The sequence below is a fragment of the Arvicanthis niloticus genome, chromosome 8, assembly GCF_011762505.2.
Source record: "Arvicanthis niloticus isolate mArvNil1 chromosome 8, mArvNil1.pat.X, whole genome shotgun sequence".
In the NCBI taxonomy this organism is placed as follows: domain Eukaryota; kingdom Metazoa; phylum Chordata; class Mammalia; order Rodentia; family Muridae; genus Arvicanthis; species Arvicanthis niloticus.
The window spans coordinates 63,280,099-63,299,900 of record NC_047665.1 but is presented as its reverse complement, the minus strand read 5'-3'; the positions used below and the strand labels follow the sequence as shown (position 1 = coordinate 63,299,900).

Genomic DNA, 19,802 nt, shown 5'->3' with positions numbered 1-19,802 from the left:
TGGTTATTCTTTTGAATTTAATTTGGCAATGATTATACAATGTCTTTTTTTTTTCTACCTGTTTTTTGAGTATCAATGAAAGACTGGGGCAAAAAAAAAAAAAAAAAAAAAAGGCAAGAGAGTGAGTGGAGAGCAAGCGAGATCCGCATGAGGTGTGCGTGAGGTGAGTGTGGGATAATGTGAGAGAGTGTGAGTGTGTGTGTGAGAGACAGACAGACAGACAGACAGAGAATGGGAAGTCAACGAAGAGAGAATGTGAGGTGTGTATGGAGAGTGTGTATGAGAGAGTGCATGTGGTGTGTGTGTGAGGTGTGTGTGAAATGTGTGTGAAGAGTGTGTATGTGAGTGAGGGGAATGCACAGAGGTGTGTAGGAGTGTGGGAGTTTGAGAAAAGAAAAGTGCACAGGAGAATGCAGTGTGTGTGCAACCTCAAGCATCGAGAAAGGGAGAGAGAAAGAGAGGGAGGGCAGAGAGAGAGAGAGAGAGAGAGAGAGAGAGAGAGAGAGAGAGAGCAACTGTAAGCCTTGAGAAATTGCCTGTCAGTTTGTACCCGAAAAGTAGTCTGTGTCTGTTTATTATGCGCCTTCCAGATATCCCTGATTCCATTTGAGAACTCTGATCCTGTGTTGACACTGGATCCCGGCACCTAAGTACTCTCCCTGATGGCCAAACTGTTTGCAATTAACAACTGGATTCATATCTCCAGAATAAAATAAAGGGACGTCTTGTCCCAAGATCCAGAGGAAAACATCTACACCTGCGAGCCCATGAAGGCTCTTGAACTTCTCTTGACAAAACAGTGCAGCATCCCACTGACTGCAGCCTGGGGCTGTGCAGTGTAGCATCCCACTGACTGTGGCCTGGAGCCGTGCTGTGTAGCATCCCACTGATTGTGGTGTCAGGCCGTGCTGTGTAGCATCCCACTGACTGTGGTCTGGGCCTGTTCTGGAGCCTGCCCTGCTCTGGATCTTCATGTTTCTCTCTTCTGCATCAGAATCCTGAACTAAAGCATAGAGAGCCATGTACTCACAGCAGAACGGAGCCATTTCCCCTTCCCAAAGCAAAAATCACCCTAACACTGTCTCAACTGCTTTTGTTTTGGTCTTTGCTTTTTCCAGGAATAGGTGTCCACTGGTTCCCATTTTAAACAAGGTGGCTGACCTATCAAATTCTCTAATTGTTAATGTTTTCTTACCTTGCAGCAATCACCAAGGAACAATATCCCTGATTGTCTACTCAGTCATATGCGGGAAATGGTACACACTAAGGCCCCATATGAGGTCTTAAGTATACTCTACATAATGAGAACATTGAGATGGCGTGCAGAGGCAGTCCCAGACCTAGGGGGTCCAAGTTGGAAGGCTGTTCCCTTGGGATGAATCCCCAAGCAAGACGGCTATATAAACTAACTTAGAAAAAAAGCTTTTCTAGTTTTGATGAAACTGACCCATTCATGCCTACTCAAAGTTTCCCTGAGCAGTTTCAGTGTGCATTTTGGTTATTTGTTTGTTTATTGGGTCATGTTTGTCATTGGAAGTGCTTTTTAAAAAATCTTTCTCTAACATAATGAATGTCAAAATAACCGAATCAAAAGACTGCATGGATACACTCTAAAGACAACACTTTTCTTGCTTGGAACTTGTGGTGGTGCGAGCACCATCATCACATCTACAGGTGCTGAGGGGGCGGGGTGGGATTTAGCCGAGTTTAGAGAGAGAACGTAAGTCAACTGAAAACAGGCGACAGGATATTCACTGGGCACCAACAGCGCAAACCCTCAGGCCTAATGGCTTTCTGAGAACCAGTGGGTTAGAAATGGTGGTGTAATCCTAGCGCTTGTGTGGGAATGGGGCTGGGGGAGGGTGAAGGAGGAGGATCACGAGTTCAAAGACAGCTTGACCGACAGACTGTTTGAGGTCTAACTAGCTGACTAAATAAGCCAAGGCTGGGGGTGTAACTTGGTGGGAGAGCGATTGGCTAGAATTTGTGAGGTCTTGTATTTTATCTCAGCACTGGTAAATAAATCATTACATGTTAATTTAAAAGTATAAATACTTGTATTTATATAGTAATGTGCAATATGTTTTACTCTCTCTGGCTCTTTGGCTCTCTGTGCACGTGTAAGGTGGAGGTCCTGTCTGTCCTCTTGTGGTTCTGAGGACTAATCCCATCCATCCATACATACATACATATATACATATATACAGTGTCATGCATGTTTTCTACATTTGTGGAGGGCTCCTCCAGGGTGCACATCATTCTTTGTATTTCCAGTATGCCCAGCAAGAGGCAAAGGACCTGAGAGGCAAAACCAAAACCACCAGGCCAAAAAATACAAGTACTATTGTCGGCAGAGGCATGCTAGGAAGGGACTCTGCCTGGAGCACTGACGTGCGCTAAGGAAATACACAGCATAATTCCCCGGAGGCTTCTAACCCACTGATTTCCCACGGGAGCCACTGAAGTGCTCGGCAGGAGGGGGAGGGGGAGGGCCGGATTCTAAGGTTCTCCGCAACTGAGTTTCAGAACTGGACAGGATAACTGGCCAATTCCAGGTTTCGCAGTGTTTACGCTGTGTAAGACACCATGAATTGAAGACAGAATTGTGAATTGTTTTGTAAAATGACATTTACATGATGGAAGAATGTAAGCAACCAATTCTTAAAGTAGCATTGCCAAGCCGAAGAAACGAACAGGTCAGTAGGCGTAAATCTTCACTTTGTGGACCTCCTTGTCCTCGCACTCTCTCTGTTTGTTGTAGTAGTAGAAAGTATTGTCCCTCCGCTGCAGTTTCTTCACGTATCCTGTCTCTGGCCAACGGTCTACCTGCACCGGAAGGAGGAGAGGACGAGTGAATTCCACGCCAGCGTGATTTTACTTCATGTTTCACCGTCAAACAACTTGCATCAAAAATTAAAGTCCGCGATTAAGTTTTAAAGACCTTGCGCTCTTGGAGCATGGAGTACACATGTAACGCAAACCTCAGTTTCCAACCTTATTCCGGAGAGCTCACACTGAATTAAGCGTTTCTCTTTAGAGTCCAGTTTCACGGTTTTAGTGTCTACGCTGTGGCCAAGACTGAAGACATGTGCCAAGTAAACCAAAATGTATTGTTCTTATGATTCTAAGTCATCCCAAACCCTGTAATTTCTAAGATGAAAACCCCAAGGGGACCCTGGGAGCGAGTCCAGGGCCCCTGCTCAAACAGCTATGTCGATCATAGGCTTCAGAGGCAGGGACTAAATCAGGGGTTTTCCACCTGTGGATCAAGACCCCTTTCACAGGGGTCATATGTCAGATATCCCAAATATTGATATTTAATAACACAATTCACAACAACAAAACTAAAGTCATGAAGTAGCAGTGAAGAGTATTTTATGCTTGGGGTCATCGCAGCATAAGGAACTTTGTCAAAGGGTGGCAGCGTCAGGAAGGCTGAGCATCACTGGGCTGAAGCAAGGTGCTCGACTGGAAGAGGCAGCCATGGACTTCCACCCAAGCTTCAAGCTCAACACTGAGCCCAAGTTTTGATGGACACTGGAAACCATAAATACAGTCCTGAACAACCCCTTTCTTCTCCCCGCTATTCTTTGCTCTGCTTCTCTGATGTGTTTGATCGACCATGTGCCGTGATTTGCATGTTCTATTTACTTTCTCTCCAGTGTCAGTGTTATGCTTTCTTGACCAGGTTGATGTGTGGTGGGTTTGTTGTGTGGGTTTGTTTCAGACAATGTTTCATGTACTTTGATGTCTGTGCTACACTGCTCAAGGATGCTCATGAACTTCTGATCTTCTTGCCTCTTCCTGGGGATTATAGACATATATACTGGCATGCCCAGTTTATGTGGTGTGGAAACAGAATCCAGGGCATGGCAGCTTTGTGCATGCTAGGCAAGCATTCTACTAATCAAGCCACATCCCCAGCCCCAGTGTGTGTGTGTGTGTAGCACTTGGCATCAAGTGAGGGATGGGGTTGCCATCTCACAGTCAAAAATTCTGACCCATAATTTTTCCTGTCTGAAAGAATTGCAGGGACAAAAAATGAAGAAAAGCCTGAGGAGAAAGGTCCAGGGACAGGCCCAAAGAGGGATCCAGCTCAAGGGGAGGCCCCAAGGCCTGACACTATTACTGAGGCTACAGAGTGCTCACAGAACGAGACCTATCATGACTGCCCTCCAGAAGACCGAACAAGCAGCTCAAAGAGTCAGACGCAGATATGTACACCCAACCAAAGGACAGAAGCTGCTGACCCCTGTGGTTTAGTTTGGGAAAAGCTGGAAAAAGCTGAGGAGGAAGGCAACCCTGTAGGAGGACCAGCAGTCTCAACTATCCTGGACCCCCTAGATCTCTCAGACATTGGACCACCAACCAGGCAGTATATACAGCTGATATGAGGCCCCCAACACATATACAGCAGAGGACTTCTAGGTCTGGGTTCAGTCAGCGAAGATGCACCTAACCCTCAAGAGACTGGAGGCCCCAGGGAGTGGGGAGGGCTGGTGGGAGGTGGGGTTGAGGGTGGAGAGCAGAACATCCTGGTGGAGACTGTGGGGTGGGGAGAAGGAAGTATGGGATATGGAATAGTCAGAGGGTGGACCAGGAGGGGATAAAATCTGGAGTGTGAAAAACAAAAAAAGAGAAAAGATTAAATAGAATTTAATCTTTAAATAAATTAAATAGAATTTAATCAAAAGCAAAACATTTATCGAAACAAAGGGGTGTATCAGCTTATATTATAAAGAGTAGTGAAGTTTACCATGGTGACTTGTTTCACTTGTTTATATTCAATTTCATCCCGATATCCTGCTTGTTGAAATCTGTACAGATTTTCTATTTCCTCTGACCATTTCTTGGCACGACTTATTGATTTTGGTTTCACGTCAGAAGTAGCCATGGCTACAGAGGCCTTATTAGCAATTATTTCTGAAAGAAGTTAGAACAATATTAATAAGTAACATGATGGTTACAGTTTTCAAGACCTTTAGAATGAACAAAAATGATGAGAGAAAGAGACAGAGACAAAGAGACACACAGAGAGAGAATTTCAGAGTGAACATTTCACCTTTTAAACATTCATTTCCAATACTGTTATTTGGGGGAAACAAACTGATACATCTGGAAGATACACAGAGAATAATTAATTTCATCACCAAATAAAATTGCATTTGGAGTTATTTAGTAGTGTTCTCACGTTTATGAAAGCCTATTGTCATTTCTATCTGCTCAATATATTGTCAAAATATTCCACCACTATTCCATTGATTTATAGTCTCACTTTCTCCCACCTCCTTATTCCTTCTTAAAAAGAAGAAGAGGAGGAGGAGGAGGAAGAGGAGGAAGAGGAAGAAGGAGAAAAAGGAAAAGGAGGAGGAGAAGGAGAAGGAGGAGAAGGAGGAGAAGAGGAGAAGGAGGAGGAGAAGGAGGAGAAGGAAGAGGAGGAGGAGGAGGAGAAGGAGGAGGAGAAGGAGGAGGAGAAGGAGAAGAAAAAAGAAGAAGAAGAAGAAGAAGAAGAAGAAGAAGAAGAAGAAGAAGAAGAAGAAGAAGAAGAAGAAGAAGAAGACGACGACAATCATTCTCATCAAGGTGTGGTGATGGATTTGTGAGGTCAAGGCAGAAGGATTCTGGATAAGGTCATCCCTGGCTGCTTACAAATTAAAAGAGTAGACAGTCTTCTTCTCTTTCAGTTCCCTTTCTTGTTCCTGAGACACCATCTATTTCTAGGTTTCTGAAGACACCATAACCTATTTTCTTGGGTCACAGTGTCACACGTCCTCTGGTGACCAAAGTGGGAAGACAATTGCACACATCCCACACAGTAGCTGCTTGACTGTTGGGTTAGATCACTGATTGTAAATGACCCAGGTGGTTACTGTTGGTCTAGGACACTCAGCTATCCAAGTCCAGATCACCTTAATTATCCTCTTACCAAACTTCGATTGCTGAGTTTTCACCTCGGTTACTGGGATTGAACTTGAGACCTTTTGAGTGTTAGGCAAATATTCTACCATTGAGTTACATGCTCAGCACCACAGTTAGCTTTTCAAAGATATTTTCTTGTATTTGTTTTTCTCACATACTTACTTTGTTACAAAAAATAGTTGACATAAAGTACCCAGGATTTCCCCCATCATTCCTTGAATCCATTCTATTAAACCTGTTTCTTTCGTCTACAACATAAAGAAGTTTGTCACTTCATAAAGAAGTTCCCAGAAGGGAATTTATGTATTTTTCAATCACTGTGACAAATTCTCATTAGGTTAATTTTTTCAAAAAAAGATGCCAAGAGATACATTAAAATGCAATGATAGAAAAGATAAAATCATCCTTACATCAATTAGAAATATCCCTCCTTGCCACTGGGTGAACATTATCCCAAACATGATGAATCAGGAGTGTATGAACATATTCAATAAGCCTTTATAAATGCCTTTACAAATGCATTAAATTTATTTTTGCTGAGGGAAAATTAGGAAAAGGAAAAAAAATACAGACTTGCTGAATTTCCTTGAATATTTCCTCATTGTGCAAAATGTAGCCAACAAGTCACTTCTTACAGTTAGTGAAAGAGAGGGAGAGGGTCAGGAGGCCAAGCCCTTGGCTTAGCTCCGAGTATCAGTCACACACAAGTATTAATGGGCTGGCCTAGGAAAGACAATTTTGCCTGGGCTCCTCCTATACCCTCTAGGCTTTTGTTACGTTGCTTATGCTATTACATCCTAAAAAGAAGGCTGTTTACATTCTATTTGGATATCATATTCCAATCTTTGTTTGCCTTAATTTCAGATTTAAATTAATTCAAATGAAATTACTAGAGGTGTATAATTCCAAATGAAGGTTTTGTTAGCATGTGAGTTTTAAACTTTTGCCTCTCAGTTGTTCTAGATTCAGGCTCATGTATTTTATTGATTTTATTGTTCTGGTATTGTAAGGATTTTTGGAAAGCCTGACAAAACAACAAGGCAGTTTCTTGTTTTGTAATTCCCCTCATTTCACTGTGAAGCCCCTCGAGTCCCTATCCGCTAGCTATGACAAACAAGTGAGTTAGACATATGTAGCCGAGCCTAGTTAACGCTCTTACGGGGGCCGGGGATGAGTTCCATAGATAGATAGAAAACAGGACACGAGGAATCACGAGGGGGAAAAGTGTGGAGTTACTATATTAAAAATACATTCAAACTGGGCGTAGTGGTGTGCACATTTAATCCCAGCATTTGGGGGACAGAAACAAATCTTTGTGAGTTCAAGGCCAGCTGCTCTACATAGGGAGTTCCATCAAGGACAGCCAGAGCTACATAGCAAGATCCTTTGTCTCAAACACAAAACAAAACACAACCAGTCAAGAGGCTAGAGAGATGGCTCCGTGGTAACAAGTTTTTAATGGTCCTTGCAGAAGATGGAGTTCCTTTCTCTTCACCTGGCAAGTGCTCAGAACCACCTTATGTCTAGCTCCAGGAGATCACCACTGCCCTCTACTGGCCCCTTGGGCCCTGCACACAATTGTACCTGCCACTCTTAGACACTCATGAATACTTCATTAAAAATAATTTTAACATAATAAAACCTTTTAAAATACTCAAAATTAGTCATGTCTTTCGATGGAGTTAGTGGCTGGGTGGCTTCTGTGCCTCTGCAGATAAAGTGTCTTTTCCTCAGGGCAGTGGCACCGGGCTTGCTTTCGCTTCCCCATTATGCTTGCTCTAGACTTAGCTGCTTGATGTATAACAAAATACTTTGACTTGCTCATATCATTCAAAAATATTTTCCTAAGCATCATGCCAGGGGCGCTGTGTCGCTTTGAGGTTAAGCAATTGCGTTAACTATGCATATAAAAATGCCACGTGTTATATACAGGTGGGAGACAGCTACCTTCAGTTGAAGTTAAAGGAAATTACCGTTTTTTTTCTCAGTAGGAGTACCCACCCACCTTAAAGACACTGGCAGACATTTGAAGGTTTAATGTGAATCTCACCATAACGGAAAAAGTAGATTTAATACCTGCGGTGACTATGCTATGATGCAAATTCTATTCTTTCTAGTTATTAAAAACAATAAGAACCAAAAATGAAGTGAGTCTGTGAACTGAAGTTCCCTGAAGCTACCTGTGCTGGAGATCCTGAGGATTCAGTCATCTGGGGTCACCCCTAGGTACTTAACAGCCATGGACTCTCAACCCCTGGATCCAACTTTGAAGAAAAACTATCGGATGGTGTTATTTAGAAGACTATTAGCTAGCGAACCGGTGGCGCAGCCACTAAGGCGGCCGCCCGCAGAGGGCGCGGGCCCTCTGTGCTCTCTCTATCTCTGCCTGTTCGAAGCCCGCTCAGTCCTGTTTGTCAGCTATGGTTTGAATAGACAAACTAAAAAAGAGGGGAAAAAAGAGAGCATACTATTCCTTGTTTAAATGCTTCTGTGATTATGGGAAAATATAGTGTCATTACTAATTCTTCTAGTAACTCAGCATTTTAAAAATGCAGTGGTTTACTTACTGATTACTGTTGGGAGGACTGCAGGGAAACTCATAAAAGACACTGTCCTTACTGAGCATGAAGTGCCTCAGAGAGACTTTGTGGCCTGTCAGATGGATGTGGGACAGAAGCCAAACAGGAGGAGGAAGCAGAGGGCTGAGCCTTTTGGAGTACTTCATCCATGACTAAAGGGAAGTCAGAAGAACTGGTGGACATTAAACCGATGGAAACAAACAAAAAAGAAAAGAAAAGAAAAAAGTGGACAGGAAAAAAGAAAAACAAAACAAAACAAAAAAACATGTGGAACAACCCAAAATCTAGTGGGCTTGTGAGCGCGTGAGCCAAACCCTATAAACTATACAGATGCAGACATCGGGAGAAGGCTGAAGAAACCACTAGAGCTAAGACTACAGTGTTCTTTGGTTATGAAATTTACCTCAAAGATATGCATCTATATCCAGAAGCAGCTTATTTGGCCAAGGAGTAAACACAGATGAAACTGCACAGTTCAGTATCCAGGGACACTCCCCTGGATGTCCTTGCTATTACCATATTTACTCTAATTTTAAAAATTGTGCCCTTTGGGTCTATTGCTCGAGCTTGCCGGCATTTTCAGGATGCTCAGCCCTCCATGCAGCCCTTATTCTATCCCATTAGGGTGTAAAGAACTAGACTGCCGGGTACCAGGATGACATCCTTCAGACATTTTCTAGGCAGTGGCCTGGAATTTCAGAACAAAAGTTAACCGAGGAGATTGCTCACACTGCCAGGGCACAGATCCTTGTTCCCGGCAGCAATGCGCCAAGCACGGTGCTCTTTGCACCTAACGTACTTCCCATACTGCTCTTATGATGTCAATGGCTCCAAACAAGAATAAATGCCTGAAAACGATCAACGTTATCTACCACGCTAGCTTTAAAAAATGTAAGCATACATATATGTGTGTGTGCGCGCATATGTATATATCACACATTTAACACACACACATATAAACATCCTATACTGTTTTTTAAAAATGAGAAAAGGAGGAGGATGTTAGGGCACATTCAAAAGAATGTCACCTGGTGAACCATGGCTTGTGGGAACTGTGAGAGAGGCTCCAGGAAAAAATAAATAAATAAAACAGAGAGCCTTTTATACTTCAGGTGCATTTTTGTTCCCTGGACTGTTCTCGGATGTGATTTCATGCCTTAAATGCTTGCATCCAATTTATAAGACATGTTTATTTGTGCCTCCTGAAGTGACAAACATTTGCATTCAATTTCTAAGACAACTTACTGGGGGGTCAGTACATAGCTATCCCAATCTGGTGAAAACCTATGCTGAGTTGCTGTCCTCCATGTACCTAGGTATGGCCTTCTGCCATGCTTTCATGCCTTCCCAGATACAATCAATAGCACTGCCAGGCAATTGAGTATAAATTGCTCTGTCCTGAGAACGTTCTGGGAAAGAGCTACTCTGTTTATTTACATAAACTCACGTGCTTACTGGTGTTTGTTTACACAATTTTCTGATCACGTTTTTTCTGAACTCAAACGACCTTCTTGAATCACTGCTTTCTTTAGTACATGCATGTATAAAGGTACACTGGAACTGAAGTTGTCTACGGCATTAGACTGTAGTCTGCCCCTTCTTTAAGGTCTTCTAATCCCAGGTCTCACAGATAGATCTGCATAAGTCAGTGAAAGTCGGGATGGGACCCAGGAACTGAACCAAAGCCAAACACCCTTAAAACTGTTAAAACTGCAGAAATTGTTGGCAGAGTTATTGACGAGATACCTAAAATGCTGGGACAGAAGCGTATCTTGTTGAAGAAGCCCAAATGATAAAAATGTATCACCATCATTTCAGATGAAGCCTTGGGAAGATAATAGGCTGAAGCACTGGAGGCTGAGAGATGAGCATAAGATGGTCCTGGGCTAGCCTATGGTACTATATTGGTCCATAGAGCAATGTCTGTGTTGGGTGGTCTGGGCACTGAGGGAGTTTAGCATGGCTGGTGTACATCCTACCATACTCGACACTTCAAGAAGTGGTTTTGAGTCTCCACCAAGGTATTTTTTTAGCACTTTTTTTTTTTTTTCAGCTCAGTGGAATCTTCTGGAACTCCTTCAAAACATTCCATTGGCAGGTTACAGATGAGTAAGAGAGTCACAACCGACGAGCCTGTGCAGATGATGTCAGCATTGGTATCGTCTGCTACACCAACTCCTAAAGTTGTAGCAAATGGAGGGAGCTAATGTGTACAGAGTTCCAGAGTCTTCAGGACAGAGGCTCCCCTGGAAACGAAGCAGGAAGCCACGGGCAAATCCAACTGTGCCAATGCTGCTGGAACTCCTTTTTGATAAGAATTGCTCATTGCTGCTTTTGGGTTGATTAGTGTAGCTGAATTTGAAGCTAATAGTCTGGACTGGCTGCACAAATACAGGAAGGGTGAGAAACTAGTGCCTACAGTGAACAGTGAGAGACTTACCTGTGGGTAGTATTATGCTAGAAAGTGATTTGTAAAATTCCAGGCAGGAGATTTGTGTACAGATTTTGACACATTGTTTACATTGGGTCTCACATTGTTTAAACGTGGTCCTGAACTCCCTGTGGATGAACTTGAACTTCGGATCCTCCTGGCTTCATCCCCCAGAGCTGGGATTTCAGATGTTTGAGTCACACCTGGTTTTCTGGGATGCTGATATCAATGTATGCCAATAAAATGGAGGACATTATTTAGTTGTCTTCTTCGCTGGCTAATGTTCAGGCCTGATGTTTCTTTTAAATGGCTATTCCCTCAAATTTTTTAGTGAAGCATTTTTTAAAATTCATTTTATGCTATTGCCTTTTATAATGAATGGGTGAATTTTGAAGTAGCACAAAATTGTTTTAAAATTCATAACTGCAAAAAGACTAACCTTAATGGCATAAGATCTAAACAGTATAAAAATATTGATTCTTTAATATTTAACTTTTGCCAGAAAAAAAAAAGAATTCTTCATCTTTTGTGAAAGGCGTAACTTTTTCCTTGATTTTTACTCTTTAAATTAAGACACTAAATGACAATTATATATTTCTTTCTGTTTTTGTAAGGCTCTGTAAATCAGTTTTCTAGTTTTGCTCAGATAAAAAAAAACCTATGCATAGTATATGCATAGTAAACAAAATTATATAATAAAACACACGTAATTTCTATAATACACACATATGTACCACTATGAACAGGAAGTGACGGTGCTTGAATGGCTACTTTTTAGAAACTGAATTTCATTAAGCACTATTAAGGGTTATGTGTGTGCTGAAAAAAAAAAAAAGTCCCACTAATCTTAAGTCCCTGACATTAAGCTCTAACGTAACAGTAGTCACCTATGATGTAGCCAGCTACTTCGAGCTCTCCTCCTTCAAACAGCCATTCAGACACTGCTACAAAAACACAACACAGAAACTCTTCGTTCGGGCCCACAAGGAGGCTGAAGCCTAGTTCTTTTGTCTTGGTTTTGTGTCTGACTCTTTTACTTTGGGTCAGAAGAATGCCTAGCTGCACGGGGATGTTAACCATCCAATCACAGTCTGTCTATTTAAACTATCTCACCACCCTTCAAAGCTGAAGACACATAGCGGCCAAGAATTTAAGAAATCTTGGATTTCCACCAGGTGCCTTGCAGCATCAGAGTTGATACCACAGGGGTGAGGGACACTACAACCTGGGCTCACAACTTAAACGAGACCGTTATGCACACCTTTTGTGCCCTGTTTAATTTCTTCCTCTACTTAACCCTAAAGTTTATATCAGCACCCCAAATACAAACCTTGGATCCCAGAACCTTTTCCCTGTATTACCCTCGCTAGTGTAATATGTTAATTACATCTTTCTCTACTTTTCCTGTTGTGTGTCTCCTTAATTGGTGTATTTGGGATGGGTGGCTGAGTCGAGCATGCTGTCGCTGAAGCTTTTGCCTTGTAACCCCGTAATTACATGCATAACTTGCACAATCTTCCAACCCCCATCTCCTCACCTTATATCATTATTTGTGCTCCTAGCAGGTGGCAGGACCCCTTTAAACTACATGTAAACCTTGGTCGAGACAATGAATATACAGGGACTGTATTCTGAACGCAGTTCTCATTGAGTCCGAACATCGTTTTCTGAACACAGTCCTCAGATCAGCTGTTCATTTTAAAGACGAAAATGCCCCCCTCCCAAGCACTCCCTTCTGATTTGTCCACCGTCCAGGTGCACCAGTCTGCGTTTGTGTAAAGCCACCCTGTAAGAGGGGTCTCAAAGCTAGCGTGCTGCCTGCCAGAAGCCACTTTCTTTTTGCCATAAATCACGATGTCTGTTAAGGTATAATCTGCCCAGAAGAAGCTGAACTAGAGACAGTCCTCTGAACCCTGGCATCATAAGGTTATACACTAGCCAACTTGGGGAGGCGGGAAAATTTTGCAAGGCAGCGGATCCTACGATGTAGGAAGGACCAAGTGAAGACCCGCCCTAAAAGAAAGAGAAAAAACCCAGGTACCAGGGTGGCCGGGCGGAAGGGGCGGGGCCTGCGCTCCCGGGGCGGGGCCGAGCCAGGGGCACGGCGGTCAGGGCCCGGGTCCTCGCTGCGCATCCGCTCAGGTCCGGCTCCCGCTATCCGCGGTTACCCTCGTTCAGCCGGCCTCGCAGGAGGGTGCAGCGGTGCTCGTGTTCTCTACTCGGGATCTTGGGCTGAAACAGCCAGAGGCCAACTGTTGCGGCCAGTGCAACCCGCGCGTCTCCTAGCAACGCAGCGACGCTGCTCGGACAGCCCACTTGAGCGAGCCTAGCCCAGTTTCCTCCGGCCCCGCCCCCCGCTTCTGGGTCTTTGTGCGCGTGCACAAGGGCTAGTCTGGGCAAAGGAGTCTGAGTTCTCAGCAGAGGGAGGCCCCGGGTGGGCGCTGTTCGCTGCTGTTCACTGTTATTTGGAAGCGTTTGAGAGAATAGAGATCCTACAGAATCTGGATCCTGGTAGAAGATAAGATAGTATATTTGGATTCAAGGAATCCGTCCATCACGGTGTCTGGCAATCACTAAACGAAAACGTACCATCTATAGGCTTATTTTCCCATCAGTATTTAAACTGATAGCTAATATCACCTATTTCGATGAAAAGTGACTCAAAATCAGTGTTTTGAGTCGAGAGCCATGATGATTGTCTAATAAATCGCGGGAAAAGGGCAACGCCAGGCACTGAGAAACCCCAGAACCAGTAGTTAACAATGCAGGGATTTTTTTTAAAAGGCAGTTGTTAAACACAAGCCATATTTTTTTTACAGATTAATTTCTGCAGAGTTCTAGTTAAAGGAGTCATTAAATACTAAAGAGGGTTTTTTTTTTAAGTTAAAAAAAGATGGATCTATAACTGCAATAGGTTTCCATTTTATCCACAGGGGAAAGAAAGAAAGAAAGAAAGAAAGAAAGAAAGAAAGAAAGAAAGAAAGAAAGAAAGAGAGAGAAAAGACACCGAACAAACAAACAACAAAAGCTTCAGAGGTTTACAAGGCCATGTAGTGTTACAGGTTTGTTGACTTCCTCTGTAATCCTGGGTCACTTTGCTCCAGCCATACCTAACCAAACAGCTCCTAGCATGCAGTAAATGTGAATGCGGTGCTTAGAGTGGGGAAATATATTTCACCATCTCACTACTGCTGCCACTCTGAAACTAGGAGCAGGAAAGACAAGGTAGCTATGAGGGAGGCGCTTCAGAACTTAGTGGCTTTGAATTTAAGTCTGGACTCTGCTTACTGAGAACACCTGACCTTGTGCGATTTACATAACAATATAACAACTGAACAATAAGAGCCTGTCTGCTAGGGTTGCTTTGAGACAGAAACACCAAACACAGAACACTTCAGACAGCATCTGGAACTACCCAAGTGCTGGTGACAATTTTACTAGATAGGCATTCAGTGAACAAGGGTTTTTTGTTGTTGTTGTTGTTTTGTTTTTGGTTTTTTTTTTTTTTGATTGCTTTACACTAAGCCTTAGTGTTCAGCCCAGGAGCTGTAACATAATAGATAGTGGATGACTATTTGTTGAACAAATAAATTAGTTTTGACCATCAGATTTCCTAGAGTATGGCACTGGGCTTCTTTGGTTTCTTACCTGAAACCTCAGTAGTATCCCATATACAGACTTCATGCATGTAAACAATGTACCTTTTAAAAAAGTCGTGTGTGTGTGTGTGTGTGTGTGCGTGCGCAGTGGCTATGTGCACCAGTGTACAGATGCTTATAGAGGCCAGGGGGTTTGGATCCCCTGGGACTAGAATGACAGGTGACTTTTGAGCCACCCGATGTAAGTGATGAAACTGAAATTGGTCTCTCTGTCAGAGCAGCACGAAGTGTTAACTACCAAGCCGTCTACACAATGTCCTTTGATTACAGCCACACCTGCCTCTCCTTCCCACTCTCCCCAGACACCCCAACAATTCACTTTGACCCTCCATGACTTCTCTCCCTGCCTTAGTTTGTAAGAAGAGTAAAAGATTTCTGAACCCACAATGGCCAAAAATGAACTCAAAAACAAACACATGATTAGTCAGAGGAGATTGTACCAGTGTATGTCTTTGTCAAACAGCACAGTTCACAGAAGTCTCTGTTTTAGTGTATGCTGGTTTTTTTTTGAGATGGGTCTTTCTATGTAGCTCTGGTTGGCATGGATCTTGCTATGTGGACCAGCCTGGCTTTGAACTCACAGAGATCTACATGCCTCTGCCTCCCTAGTGCTGGGATCAAAGGGCTGGGCTACCACACCTGCCAGGCTCATTTCTAAACATAAAATACACACTCTGCATTACACATGTTGTCATGGCATACAACTCTGACGAACACTGCTCGAGGTACCTCACATTCAAGAACTTCATCATTTTTTTCTGTACATACATTTCTTTCTTACATAGAAACAATGGCTTGATTATGGAAAGCCAAGACTTTTTAATATTTTCCTACCATTATTCTTTAGCATGTAAGTGTTAAAATTAATATATGGATTGTAGGAGGAGCTAAGGTGGGAGGAGTAAGGAGAGGAAGAGGAGTAAAGGGAGGAGGAGAAGGAGAGGAGGAGCTAAGGTGAGACGGAGAACAAGAGAGGGAGACATGGAGGGTGATGTTCGATTGTCTGTAGCAGTCAAAGGTAGTTGGTACATCTAGGTTGGGTATTGGGTTACACCTCTGATTGTAAGGGCATTTTGTTATTGATCATTACCAAGTATATAAACCTTTGATTAATTTTTAAGCATTAGAGTCTCATTTTTCTACCAGGCCCACGTGGATGGTGGGATGGTCTGGGCTGGTGTTTCTGGGTGGCCGTTTCTAGCTGTGATGCACATGTGGCTTCTGGCCACGCAACATGGCGCCTGAGCTAGGCAGAGCCACTGCAGCTTAGCCAGTTGGCTTAACTGGCGGCCGCTTTTTAAAATAATTATTACAACAATGGATGAATTGTATTGTGTTGGAATGTTTAATTTCCAAAGCTGTTCTTTGAGATGCTGATTTGAGCTTTATTAAAAAAAAAAAAAATCAAATTACTGGGCATAGTGCTGCATGCTTTTGAGCCCAGCACTCAGGAGGCAGAGGCAGGCAGATCTCTGAGTTTGAGGCCAGCCTGGTCTGCAGAGCAAAGCCCAAGATAGCCATGGCTACATAGGGAAACCATATGTCAAAAAAAAAAAAAAAAAAAAAAAAAAACAAAAAAAAAAAAAACCACAGAACAAACAAACAAACAAAAAATCAAATTTGTTGGAAATAGAACAGAATTTTCAACCATTTCTGAAATGGTTGTAAATATCCATCTGCCATTTTGTTTGTTGTCTTATTTGTGCAAGTCTCAGCACAGATGATTATAAAATTATATCGATCAACTCTAAAAAAAATGCTAAAGTTATTCTGCATCCGGAAGCACCAAATAATTTCAAGATTTAATTCTCTCTGCAAAAAGAAACAGGCCCGCCCATCCATTAGTAGACAGATTTGCTTTTTAAATATATGTATACCAAAGACTTGTTTTCAAATAGATCTCTTTAGGGCTTATTGTCAGCAAATTTTTGATTTGCACGCCTGTTTTATATTCTATGTGTCCAGTGTTGTGTAGAACTTCTCAAAGGAAAAGGGTCTTGAATGGAAAAGGTTCAGTCATAAGAATGTAAGTGTGCGTGTTGCTTACATTGCTAACCTGATTCTCACAACTGTGGCCTTCCCAGCCTTGAGCAGGCTAAGCAGACCTTGAACGTTTGCCAGGACAGCTCTTATCCACCTGGACAGAGACATCTGCCTCGGCTGCAGTTGCAGGTTCCCGTAAGAACTTGGCTGTTTTGGCTGCCTGTGCTGTCCTTGCTCTACAACATGCGCCAGCTGGAGCAGGGCATGGGTTTTGTGGGTTTCCCCTTTATAAATGCAGAGCTGAACACTAAACTTGGAGCCTTGATCAGAACTTTGTCTTGGCTTCATTCTTCTCTTGCTCCCCTACCTTTTTTCATTTCCAGCCCCGCTTTCAGGCAAACCCAGTTCTCCCATGGCTGCTGGTTGGCTACACACAATTGTTGCCTACTGTATACATTGTAAAGAGAAAAAAAATGTGAACAAGTAAGACTATGAATCTTAGTTTGCCTTGCCTCTCAAGGAGCTCCAACTTCTGAGAAATTCTGTAGACGACCAAACTCAGTGCAGAATTTATTGTCCTGTATAGACAACCCAGCCACAGCAATTGTCCTCCCGTAGCCTAGGGAAGACCATCTTCTACACACCCAAGGCTTTCCCGGTGCTACTGCAGTAGAATAGCGACGTTGGTACGTATGTCTAGAGCACTTCCCCTACTTCCCTGCTTCTTCTTCATGAAAATCTGAACGTGAATAGAACCAGGTATTGTGACTGCAAGAATAACCAGATGTTCTCTGACCATGGCATTCCGACCCCTCTGCTCAGAGCTTGTTCCTGGCATCATTCGTGGTCACCTCTTTCTCTGTGAAAATATTCTTTGCCATATTCTTCATTTTTGTGGTTTTTCAAATGTGCCGAACTCAGATGACACAGCAGAGTTAGTTGTGTGACGACTGTGGACAGAGAACCTCATCTTAAAAGGGAAAAGGAGTTTATTCTGGGGCCATTTTAAATAACCTTGGGGCTGGGAGACAGATTTGGATCATCCTACATTCCATGTTCCAACATGGAAAGAGTTTCACAGTTTTATACAAGAAAGTCGTAAGTCAAGTCACACTTAAAATATAGTGTACATCAGAGAGGCGGATACAGCAAAAATGAGGGAGCTTTTCTATAGGGCCAAGATGCTATCTGGTGACATTCTTAGCTTTCAGGTTGGGGGAAAATAGTGGTCTTCTAAACTAGTAGATTCCAAAAGGTTTTCATCTGTTAGTCACAAAATGTTAGTTCCAACAGAGATGGACAAAGAATGGCTATTCCCAATGGCTAGAGCTAGCTCAGGATACGATAACTAGCCTCTGGGTCTGCATCATTCTAACCTCTCCACAGTACTGAAACCAGTCGATGGATCAGTTTTTGCAGATGGTGCTCTTTTCAGTTTTCCTGTCCACCTCCCTAAGGCTCGCCACAGTGTTCTGCATAGCGGGATTTGGAGGTTCCAGTTGATCAACAGTGTCGCGTGTCTGAGGAGAACTTGCCAGGAAGGAGACAATAAATGGCACTGGCAAAGTCTTTGGTGGATCTCAATACAATTACTACACACTTTGCCATACTCCCCCCCATCCTTTCCTTCTGTCTCTTTATACATCCTTCTGACTTCCCAAAAATGCAGTTCCAATGATTCCTGGAGGCCAGCAGATCAACTGGATCTTTACTCTCCCCCCGCCCCCCAAGAATCTATGTCTGAATTGTAGCCTTCAAAATATAGTTAGCTTATGTACAGAAGAGGGAACGACTACCAATGGGATCTATTATCCAAGAGTCAAGGGAGTGACTCATCCAATCCTCGTGGTTACCCTATAAAATACAAACTGGGAAAGGACGAAAACCAAACCAAACCAAACCAAAAAAAAAAAAAAAAAAAAAAAACCAAACAAAAAAAAACAAAACAGCAAAGCAAGCAAGCAAGCAAACAAACAAACAAACTCGATCTTCCATAGATCTGAGGAAATGAATGCAAGGCTAAGAAAAGGGAAGCTTCCTGGCCTCCGTACCCAGCACTGTGCCATTTCTTGCCTTGGTTTCTCCATAGATGCGGGTAGATCTGCATCTGTGCAACAAACACTTTCCGTATTCTTTCTTGCTTTCTGGCAGGAAAGTGACTCTCTATGACCAGTCAGTGTTATCTACAAACTGCGCACAGCTGGTGCAGCTTTTTAAACAGAGGGACTTGGGAGGCTGGGTCAGGATTGGATGCTCCTTGGCTCCGTCCCCTACCGCAAGGTTCCTTTGATTGGATGTAGCTGAGCTCGGCTGGCCTATGGGGAGGCGGTGCGCAGGTTCCCGGAAGTGGCGCCCCGGGTCGGTATGTACTTCTGTTTCCGAGGTGGGCTTCGGGTCTAGTCTTCCCGGACGCAATGAGCTCTTTCCAGGGACAGATGGCGGAGTATCCAACCATCTCCATTGACCGCTTCGACAGGGAGAACCTGAAAGCCCGTGCCTACTTCCTTTCGCACTGCCACAAGGGTGAGTGAGCCCCTCTTGCTACCTACTTCAGGGGCGCTATGGTCTGAAGAGGGAATGGCAGAGGTCGGTGCCTGGTTAGGGGAGAGCAGGCTGGACTCCGCGAGGCACTGGGTAGCACTCCTAGTCCCAGCTGGAGCTTAACCTCTGGCTTGATTGAGCTCCAGGCCTGTACCACCTCTGTAACCCCAGCTCCGGTTGTAGTCTGACCCTGGGCGCTGTGGTGAGGCAGACCTGTTTGAAGTGCTGATTGCTCTCCCAGCGGAGAGTATCTGTTTGGTAAGGCTTAGCTCGTGCCCAAACTTCCCTAACTCTCGTTTATCACGAGTAAGGAAAACACGTTTCAGAACTTCTCCTACACCCCGAGACATTAGTTAAGAGCGAAATGTCACTCTTACATAGACACACGTCTCAGAAGTTCTACATCCCGGAGACATTGTTTGTTTCTGTCTCTCCTGTTCTCTCTCCCTCCCTCCTTTCTTCCCTCCTTTCCCCCCTCTCACACACAAATGTCTCTTTCTCACACTAAATTTTCACACATAGTGTGTGCGCGTGTGCGTTTATGTATACAACCAGTCTATAAGCTTAGCCAAGTGTCCCCCGTTTTTCTTCTTTATTATTTACTTCTTTTAGGTTATGGGGCAGAGCTTCACATATCCTAGGTGTAGTCAAATCAACCCACCTCCGTTAGACTAGCACTTGATCTTCCTG

At 43.4% G+C, this 19,802-nt stretch overlaps 2 protein-coding genes across 6 annotated transcripts in view; one reads left to right on the top strand and one right to left on the bottom strand.

Annotated features, from left to right (window-relative positions):
* Window positions 1–2,591: 2,591 nt before the first annotated feature.
* Window positions 2,592–13,232, bottom strand: Meig1 (meiosis/spermiogenesis associated 1). Its single transcript, XM_034510947.3, has 3 exons — window positions 12,971–13,232; window positions 4,757–4,923; window positions 2,592–2,826 (listed from the first exon to the last, which is right to left on the bottom strand). Exons 2-3 carry the CDS (start codon window positions 4,892–4,894, stop codon window positions 2,698–2,700), a joined length of 267 nt encoding a protein of 88 aa, XP_034366838.1. The 5' UTR covers window positions 4,895–4,923; window positions 12,971–13,232; the 3' UTR covers window positions 2,592–2,697.
* A 5,667-nt stretch (window positions 13,233–18,899) lies between these two features.
* The window catches only part of Dclre1c (DNA cross-link repair 1C), a 36,088-nt gene continuing 35,185 nt past the window's right edge, over window positions 18,900–19,802 (top strand). For 4 of the 5 annotated variants that reach the window (XM_076939477.1, XM_076939479.1, XM_076939476.1 and 1 more), the window contains exon 1: window positions 18,900–19,094. In XM_076939477.1, coding sequence (XP_076795592.1) covers window positions 18,986–19,094 — 109 coding nt within the window. In that variant the 5' untranslated portion in view covers window positions 18,900–18,985. The remainder of the gene's footprint in view (window positions 19,095–19,802) is intronic. The other variant, XM_076939478.1, reaches the window with a different exon arrangement.